The following is a 10,469-nucleotide window of genomic DNA, read 5'->3' as shown; positions in this document are numbered from 1 at the left end:
GCAACGTGAAAGCTAAAATGTTACGAGAGTGCTTAGGCCTAATCACTAAAACGGGCGCTTAGGCTTAATCATTAAAAGAGTGCTTTCTTCTTCACACGATCTCGTGAAAAGTGTAGTGAACCGAACCGGAAAATGAAAGCTAAAATTTTACGAGAATGCTTAGGCCTAATCACTGAAGTGAGCGCTTAGACTTAATCAGTAAACGACTGCTTTCTTGCTCAGACGATCGTGCTTAGGCTTAATCAGTAAACGACCGCTTTCTTCTTCACACGATCTCATGAAAAGTGTAGTTAACCGAACCGCAAAATAAAAGCTAAGAGTGCTTAGACCCAATCACTGAAACGAGCGCTTAGGCTTAATCAGTAAACAAATTCTTTCTTCTTCACACGATCTCGTGAAAAGTGTAGTTAACGGAACAGCAAAATGAAAGCTAAGGAGCGATTGCAGAATACCCGGTTTAGGAACAGAATTATGAATATCATTTTCTGTCCCATGCCACTGCGGACAAGCAGCATTGGTAAACACGACTGCGGGACCGCGGTGGCAGCTTTTTTAAGTAGGACATTTGGTGGGCCGGGTATTCTGCAATTTAGCCTAAATTTCTCACCAGTGTCCCGGATCAAACCCTTTGCTGAAGAACGCTTTCATTGAATGATGAAGCAAAAAAATGGACAACAAGATTTCTTTCAAATAATTCTTGACTAACAAGAATTAGTCAAATTTCAAATTGTTTCTTTTACCAAAGGTAATTCCTTAGTATTGCATTTCGCATCCCTACTGCGCACGATTTTCGCGTCATTAGTGTGCGCACATGAGCACGTGCGCATACAAAACGTAAGAGATTTCGCTCAAACTAAACCCGATAGCGAAATAAATGCTCCTTTTCTCTCAAACGAGCACGGTGAACCTCGATTTTTTTTTCAGGTATTTGCTAAGAACAGTCTAATAAAGAACATATTTCAAGAAGAAAAAAAGTTTGATAGTAGAACATGAATTTTTTTTGGAAAACAGTTCCGTACTGGGTGTATTTTACCCAAGGCGAGGACTTCAAGCTAACCACGGAACTGTCCCAAAAAGTGCAATATTCCCACAACCAGGGAATCAAAGTCGGCGCAAATGAAGCATTACTGCTTATGTAAATAAGAGAAGCTTTATTTTTAAAATAAAACTTTGTGTCTTTGAAGTAACCAAGACTTAATTCTGTATGAAGGTGATTCGAATTTTTAACGCGAAAACAGTAAAAATACACCATTTTAAGAGCCTGCTGACGCGTAAACAAGCAAGGTGACCCCATTTTTTTATTGCATTTTTTTAATGTTCATATCATGAATGTTAATTATGCCAAGTTTCCAAAAAAGTTTGATAGTAGAACAATTTCAAGGGAATTACCTTAAGACTCTGCAGAGTTGAGTACAAATAAAGTTTCGTCAACACAGCTCCACTAATGGTGTTCGATTCCTTCTCTGAGTTTGTTAAACCCATATCCAACAAGAAAAAGTTACCAGGGATTTTGCCATTTGGTTTCAGTGCTGTACATAACAGCACATAAAATATTAGAAATACAGCTCACTTTGATATCCGATGACGAAAGATGCAAATATTAATTTTTCACCGCTTGTGATGTTTATCGACTTGACATTCCATTCTTCAGCTCCATATAAGCGTATATTTTGTAAAAAGATCCGATAAAACAACATTCGCATTACATCGGCTTTGCCGCCATTGCTTGTACTGTATCCACCGGATAAAATATACGCATTTTCTACTTTCTACTACCCCCTTTATTCTACCAAAGATAGGCGCAGAAGACTCTGTGCACAAAGACAATACTCAGCAGGGGGGTGACAGGAAAGACGTATTGCGCAACTTTTCCGTTTTCCGCACAGGACTGAAAATAAAAATATATCAATAAAACGGAGAAATTCGGCTCATATTCTGACTGGATTGCCATATATGGTAACCCAGTAAAAAAAGAAAAAGTGCTGCAATACACCATTTTCAAGGTCGTTCAGACGGTTTTGCCAATATTCTGTAATTTGTCATTTTCTTAAATATATACGATTAGCTCTGACAAATTTAACAAATTTTGGGTATTTGATAGAAACTTTACGTGGTTAGAAATGAGCCTATTTTCAAAAAAATTTACCGAAGGGAACGCGAGAAAATGAGTAGTTTATTTTACAGATTTGGTCACGTTGACGTCGCAAAAAAGCAAAAGCGATTTACGCGCCATACTAGTGCCCAGCTTGCGCGCAGCCCTAACCTCTTGGAGGCTCAGCTAGCTAAGAGGAGGCAACATGAACTCGAAAATGGCCTATTTTGTCGCGGTGATAAATTATGTCATCGGTCGTTCGACTATTGCTCCATTTGAGCTTGTCGTTCCCTTTCTTTCTCTCGTTTTTCTTTCTCCCTTTTCTCTATTTTATCCAAAGCTGCGCGATAGGCCCATTCTTCTGTTTGTATTTTGCTATTTACCACTTTTTGCTCCTGCAGTAAGTTTAAATAAGTCGTTGCAAGTGTCCCCCATGGTACATTTGGATTCGAAAGGCTGCTTTCAGCAAAAAATTGCACTCTTCGTTCTAAATATCGGCATTCGTTTCCAGCTTCAAAGTGCAAGCGATGAAGGGCAGCAGTCGAATGGTGATTTGTTTTGACAACGCCTGTGAACAGAAGCGATGCAACGGAGAAAGCTCCAGAGACGGATGCCAACAAAGGGTACTTTGCTCCCATTTTTTTCCATGTAAGAGGTACATAGACTGCGCCGATTGGTCCCAATATACCTGTGACATAAGCAAACATCTGAAGAGTTCGGTCTCTGTTTCTGTAGTGTTCGGATGACTTGAAGTGCGCTTTGGCTGTTACGGCCAATCTATGCTGCATTTGATTCACTAGTTGTCCTAGGTTTTCTCTCTGCTTTTTCTCATCCTCAGATATTTGTCGCTTTGAGCTCTGGGAACCCATAGTATCTTGAGAATATTCTCGCAAAGCGAAAATTGCAAGCGGAAGTCTATTTCGGTTTCTTGATACTCTTGTTACCAGTGCGAAACGGTCACCCAACCGGAAAAAGTCACTGTCACGCAATAAAAAAATAAATCGAAAACCATCCAGTGGAAAAAGTCAAGAATTCGTGATGTTGTAGAAGATAAATGAAGAAGACACTTCTACAAGTTTTAGGCCTGTGCGTTTCCCCAAACTTCAGATATTCGTCGAAATGTTTCGCAGAAATTTACAGAGCCCAGTATGAAAACGCCATGTTGGTGTACATCTGTGGTGCACCATGGTAACGTGACGTCACCGCTTTAGAACTCTATACTATGGGCGGCCGTCACCGCCAAAAATACCAAGTTTGTCAAAGGAATATAGCAATGTCAATGGGTTCATTGGCGTAGTGCAGAAGAGACTAAATGAGTTAGAAATGATGCAGCCTAAATACAAGTACTCGTGTTGCCTTTTGTCAAATGGTTCAGTCAAAAAGTAAACGAACTAGGAAGATATTAAATCGTCTAGTCATTTCTGTTAAAACGGAAGAGACTAACTAAAACCGTTCTATGCAAATAAAGATCGGTTCATCTTCCAAACACGAACTGGTATAGTGTGTCACCAAACGGTCCGGTGTGATGTTAATAAATGGCTTATCTTAACTTGACGTGGTTCAGTCCATCGATGTTCAGTGTAATATGAATCGCTTTAACGAAAGGTCAATTGATTTAGTGTAATTACAAATGGTTTATCGAGACAACAAATGACTCATATGGTATGTATATAAATCCACCTAACATGAAATGGTTTATGCAAAGGACAAATGGTTTACCTTGATGTGAAATGAATTAAAGAAAAAAAACACAAGTGGTTCAAAGTGACGTTTGATTTAGCGTAATCATAAGCGGCGCAGCGAAACAACAAATGGTCTGAAAGGAACTCAAATGCTACAGTCCACTAAAGAAACGGATCGACCTAAATATGAAATGGTTTATGCAAAGGAAAAATGGTTTTCCCTGATGCGAAATGAATTAGAGAAAAAACAAATGGTTTGGGGCGACCGGAAACGATTTAACCCTTTGCGTGACATACAACACTTCGCCGGACCGCCAAAAATACCAATGTGAAATGGAACAGCCAAATGTCGAATGGAACAGCCAAGTCTGAAATGGCTCAGTCCATGTGGGGTCTGACGTCAAGAACTACTTGAAATTTGGCGCGAAAGCAGCTTGTTTACAACCGGGATTTCACCTGCCCTTTGTACAGTTCGGTAAGTTTGCTTCTGCTGATTTTCTGTTAAAATTATTTACTGCCTTCATTACAGAGTTTCGTCGTCATGCCTAAGGAAGCATTGGTAAATTAATATTAACAGGAGCTCATGAGCTCCAGATATCAACTGTAGTTAGGATTGAAATGTTTACACACGCAATTGCAAATGCATCATCGTCTGCCATGATTCCTCATGTGGCAGGGTTTCCACAGTCTGACTTGTTTCGTTGAGCGGCCTTTTCGCTGTAGACACTGGATTTTATCGGTTTACTTGAAAGTATTATGATCTTGGAACGAAATGGTTCGATCAATCGGTCGGTGTCACTGACTAAACTAAAGCTAAACATGATCATGATCTTGACTGTTTCGTCACACGTTTTATTCTCGATAGCTTCTGTTTACGATTATGTCACCTTCCAGCTCTATTCACTTATTTTAAACGCTACATAACGGTGTAGTTGTTTGAAACAAAAGTTTAAGATAAGATTTGATAGCGGATCCATCAGTTCACGGAATTTGGTATATCGGTAGTAAGATAAGATACGCAAGTCCTACGAAGCTCCTGTTTTACGACAAGAAGGTCGACGAGGAAGACCAAAATTTGATATTACAGAAGAGCAGCTGCTTTTCTTCAGAGGTATGTTAATATGGAACTCATCTCAATGTATAAATCCGCATTTAGTAAAGTAGCTTATAGGCAGGTACACTTAAAAATAAAAATAAAAAACCGAGAAATATTATACATTTTCCAGACTGGCAACCCAGTAATTAGACTTTTTGAGGGGAATATATACGCTAACTCCCAGATACAGTGAAGAGTCGCTTCACTTTATTTTAGAACCACATTTTAAACCAGCGGCCGATGTAGTGTTTTGGTAGGTTTGCAATTGCAAAAAGTCTAATTACTGGGTTGCCAGTCTGGAAAATGTATAATATTTCTCGGTTTTTTATTTTTATTTTTAAGTGTACCTGCCTATAAGCTACTTTACTAAATGCGGATTTATACATTGAGATGAGTTCCATATTAACATACCTCTGAAGAAAAGCAGCTGCTCTTCTGTAATATCAAATTTTGGTCTTCCTCGTCGACCTTCTTGTCGTAAAACAGGAGCTTCGTAGGAACGTTAAGATGAATAGGCGCCAGAACTCATACATAATTGACGCGCTTGATTAATCAAGTCAATTGCTACTAAAGAAATGTCACCGTTCAGCAGGGCGGCCTCACCGAGGGTCTCCAGTTTCAACCCTACCAAGCCCATATCGGGAATTGTATCACCACCAACTGTTTCTAAGTCAGCGATGATTTGATGTAAAGCCGTCAGAAGTTGCTGCTTCCCTTCCACATACGCAGTGTCAAAGCTGTCAACGAGAAAAGCCAATGTCGGAGAGGCAATCAAGTTTATGCCGATTTTTAAGAGCATGTTTGCACATGATCCAGACCCCAAACTCCACCTCGCGTCATATGACACAAGGGAGAGGGCTTGGTTAATGCCCAATATATGGTTATATGATGCAATTACATCCCCACTGGAAATCGGCAATATCTGAGTTCCATGTGGTATTTCAACCCACAACCCTCACTGATCTAGTCGGATGTTGTAACTACTGCGCTACTGGAGACTATGGTGAGCAATCTTTGACTCGAAATGCAGTACGCAGTCACAAAGTCAAATAACGACTGACAGCCTAGCTCATAACTGCATCACGTAGTCACATTACAGCATATCTAAGACTCCAACTGACCACCTAACTGAGAAAGCGAAGCCAAGGTTAACTTCTGTTACGATTTCCAGTGTACAGAATACCTTTTTTGACTTTTATTTCACTTCTTTTTTCACATCTTTCAACTTCCATGCGAGAACTGTTTGTGGGAGAATATTGTGGTTTTTTTTTCTTTCTTCTTCTTCTTTATTTCCTTTTTTTTTTTGAGGGAAATTTTTGTTCGAGGATAACAAAAACGATCTCTAATATTTCAACCACCAAAAGGAAAATAGATCTCCTTGTAAGGGCAAGAGGTTCTATACATGTTTTCACACAGGAAGATAATCAGTGTGGCCTCTCAATCCTTGCGTATCTTATCTTACTACCGATATACCAAATTCCGTGAACTGATGGATCCGCTATCAAATCTTATCTTAAACTTTTGTTTCAAACAACTACACCGTTATGTAGCGTTTAAAATAAGTGAATAGAGCTGGAAGGTGACATAATCGTAAACAGAAGCTATCGAGAATAAAACGTGTGACGAAACAGTCAAGATCATGATCATGTTTAGCTTTAGTTTAGTCAGTGACACCGACCGATTGATCGAACCATTTCGTTCCAAGATCATAATACTTTCAAGTAAACCGATAAAATCCAGTGTCTACAGCGAAAAGGCCGCTCAACGAAACAAGTCAGACTGTGGAAACCCTGCCACATGAGGAATCATTGCAGACGATGATGCATTTGCAATTGCGTGTGTAAACATTTCAATCCTAACTACAGTTGATATCTGGAGCTCATGAGCTCCTGTTAATATTAATTTACCAATGCTTCCTTAGGCATGACGACGAAACTCTGTAATGAAGGCAGTAAATAATTTTAACAGAAAATCAGCAGAAGCAAACTTACCGAACTGTACAAAGGGCAGGTGAAATCCCGGTTGTAAACAAGCTGCTTTCGCGCCAAATTTCAAGTAGTTCTTGACGTCAGACCCCACATGGACTGAGCCATTTCAGACTTGGCTGTTCCATTCGACATTTGGCTGTTCCATTTCACATTGGTATTTTTGGCGGTCCGGCGAAGTGTTGTATGTCACGCAAAGGGTTAAATCGTTTCCGGTCGCCCCAAACCATTTGTTTTTTCTCTAATTCATTTCGCATCAGGGAAAACCATTTTTCCTTTGCATAAACCATTTCATATTTAGGTCGATCCGTTTCTTTAGTGGACTGTAGCATTTGAGTTCCTTTCAGACCATTTGTTGTTTCGCTGCGCCGCTTATGATTACGCTAAATCAAACGTCAATTTGTTAAACCGTGTCAGATTACATTGAATCATTTGCCGATACCGTGACCCACTTGCGTTTGGACTGTTCCATTTTAGACTTGGCTGTTCCATTTGACATTTGGCTGTTCCATTTCACATTGGTATTTTTGGCGGTTCGGCGAGGTGTTTTATGTCACGCAAAGGGGTAAATCGTTTGTGGTCGCCCCAAACCATTTGTCTTTTCTCTACTTCATTTCGCATTAGGGAAAACCATTTCATATTAGGGCGATTTTTTTCTTAGTGGACTGTAGCATTTCATTTCTTTTCAGACCATTTGTTGTCTCGCTGGGCCATTTTTGATTACGCTAAATCAATCGTCCGTTTGTTAAACCGTTTCAGATTACATTGAATCATTTGCCGATACTTTGAACCACTTGTGTTTTTTTTCTTTAATTCATTTCACATCAAGGTAAACCATTTGTCCTTTGCATAAACCATTTCATGTTAGGTGGATTTATATACATACCATATGAGTCATTTGTTGTCTCGATAAACCATTTGTAATTACACTAAATCAATTGACCTTTCGTTAAAGCGATTCATATTACACTGAACATCGATGGACTGAACCACGTCAAGTTAAGATAAGCCATTTATTAACATCACACCGGACCGTTTGGTGACACACTATACCAGTTCGTGTTTGGAAGATGAACCGATCTTTATTTGCATAGAACGGTTTTAGTTAGTCTCTTCCGTTTTAACAGAAATGACTAGACGATTTAATATCTTCCTAGTTCGTTTACTTTTTGACTGAACCATTTGACAAAAGGCAACACGAGTACTTGTATTTAGGCTGCATCATTTCTAACTCATTTAGTCTCTTCTGCACTACGCCAATGAACCAATTGACATTGCTATATTCCTTTGACAAACTTGGTATTTTTGGCGGTGACGGCCGCCCATACTATATGGCGGCCGGAAAATAGTGTCAACATCTGTTACTTACTTTGGCTATCTAGGCGAGTGATCATCTGAACTGAACAAACAGCTATTTACCTAAGCAGTTTTTCTAATGCTTTAAATTCTAAAAAGGCTCAAAACCATGAGATAAATATATATTTCTCAATAAACTCGATCGTCGCCTCGTGTCACGCACCGCTATAACTCAGAAATTCAAAATGCTCTGGTTTCCAAACGAAGCACACTATTGAGCTTTAAAATTGCAAATGGATACAAATTTACCGCCTCTTACGCCTGATGAGGATAAAAACTTTCGTGGCCCTTTAGTTTTGGATTTTAGAAAATGATGACGTCACGTGAAAACGAGCCATACACAGTTCCTCTCTCCTAGTCGTGAATAAAAGACTGAAAATTTTCTTTTCTAAAAGCACTTAACAATGTCTCACTTTCAGGGCGAAATTACCAGCAGTTGTCGTTTCGAGTACTTGAAGCGTAGTTCCTACTTAAACGAAAACGAAACAACGAAACGGGATATTCGTGTGATGACCACGAGTTATGATTGTTATGAACATCGAAAAAAATGGGCACTGCATTCTCGTCAGAAAAGAAAGCGAATGAGGACCGCATCAAACGAGAAAAACTTGAGTGTGAACTACGCAAACTGGAGTACAGCTTGAATGTGACAGCCTCATCTCATTACATTGCTGCAGCATACTATAGAAAAATGGATATTAAGCTTCATTTTGCTTCCGCTTTCATTGGAGCATTGGGCAGCATTTCCAGTGTCGCCACCAAATTATCATGGAAAAGCATGGTAACTACATATCCTCGCTTTGCTCCAATTTTAGTCGCACTTTCCACCACCTCGCTTTTTTTCACCGCTGTTGTCCATGTGCCACAGATACAGAATCTGCCTGGTAATTTGAGCAAAGCACATTTTATTTCTGGTATTGAGTGTCAGTACCTTGAGAAACAGGTAGTGTTCTTTGTAGAAACAGAAGTTTGGGACTCGAATGTGTCTTGGACGACTCTCGCATCGCGATACAATGAATTGCTGAGAGCCAAGAAAGAAGTAAACGCGAAGATACACTCTGAATACTGGTCGTATCGTAAGGCCCTTAAAAAGAGAACAGATAGGGAGAAAGAGAAAGAACTTCAAGCTGAAGCCATATCCAGAAAAACAGAGGGACAGACTGCAGATTGTTCGAATTCTTGTTAGAAAGCGAAGAAGGGTTAGCCTCTTTACACAGGGGCACCCAACGAATCTGTTCCTCACATTATCTGTTCCCCAGAGGAATCTTGGTGGCTGGCAAAAATACAGGTGTTTCGATGAGCTGGCTGGGAAATTTTGTTATTGATAGAGGTTTTGCCTGGGTATTACCGACTTTTTCTAGCATTTCAACCCGAGCTGGCTGTAGAAACTCTGAAGACTGGGGACGACTAAAAAAAACCTGGGAAACCGACCAATTTTATCTAGCTGGCTGGGAAATTTCTTGTGTGTCTTTCTGGGAAAAAGGAACAGATAATGTTTTCTCAGCAACACTAAAAAACACCTGAAAATGCCTTAATAACATTTATTTTCATTAACTGGGGTATAATAATACATTTTACAACAAATTGGTCGTTGGGTGCCCCTGTTTACAGCTAAAAAAATTTCCCGGATTTTTGTGTCGTTTCCTCAAGAGTGATTTATTTACAGAAGGAGGTCTAATTGCTGACCGAAACAGTTACAGTGGTTATCAATCATCACACGCGCCCCTCAACGACAATTTTTTCATATTTCAAAAGTAATTTAGGTAGGCGTCAGTCAAATGTTTCCATGACGAATTCAACTGTTGCCACAAGAACAGGACTATTGTCGTGAAAACATTTGATTAACGTCGACCTCAATTTTAGTTTCGAGATACGAAAAAATGTCGTTTCAGGGCGCGTTTGATTGATAAATGCTGTAATATGATTTTCTGAACATCTTTGCATGGTAAGAGGAAACGTATGAACACATGAAACTGAAATACATGCTGAACACAAAAGCGAGGAAAATAGATCCGAATTAATCGGTAAAACGTAGTGTCTTTTGGAAATATTGGAAATATCGCATGGAAATAGCTATCTTTGCCGCTTTCAAAACTTTCAAGCGACATTTTGGCAACGTAGAATTTTTGGGGACAAAATAAAAGCATAGCCGGTCAGCATATGAGTGTAATTCGTTCTTTTCAATGATCTTCCACTACAAATCGAAACAGCAGAGATTCCGAAACTTTAAGGAATTAAGAAATAAAAACTATAAATGA

General features: G+C 39.4%; 1 protein-coding gene across 1 annotated transcript; it reads left to right on the top strand.

Moving 5' to 3' along the window:
* The first annotated feature begins 8,625 nt into the window (after positions 1–8,625).
* Positions 8,626–10,469, top strand: LOC137990881 (uncharacterized). The gene has a single exon (XM_068835988.1). It carries the CDS (start codon positions 8,759–8,761, stop codon positions 9,395–9,397), a length of 639 nt encoding a protein of 212 aa, XP_068692089.1. The 5' UTR covers positions 8,626–8,758; the 3' UTR covers positions 9,398–10,469.

This window comes from Montipora foliosa, chromosome 2 (genome assembly GCF_036669935.1).
Source record: "Montipora foliosa isolate CH-2021 chromosome 2, ASM3666993v2, whole genome shotgun sequence".
Classification (NCBI taxonomy): domain Eukaryota; kingdom Metazoa; phylum Cnidaria; class Anthozoa; order Scleractinia; family Acroporidae; genus Montipora; species Montipora foliosa.
Note: the sequence above shows the minus strand (reverse complement) of the source record. Positions and strands in the feature narration are given on the sequence as shown.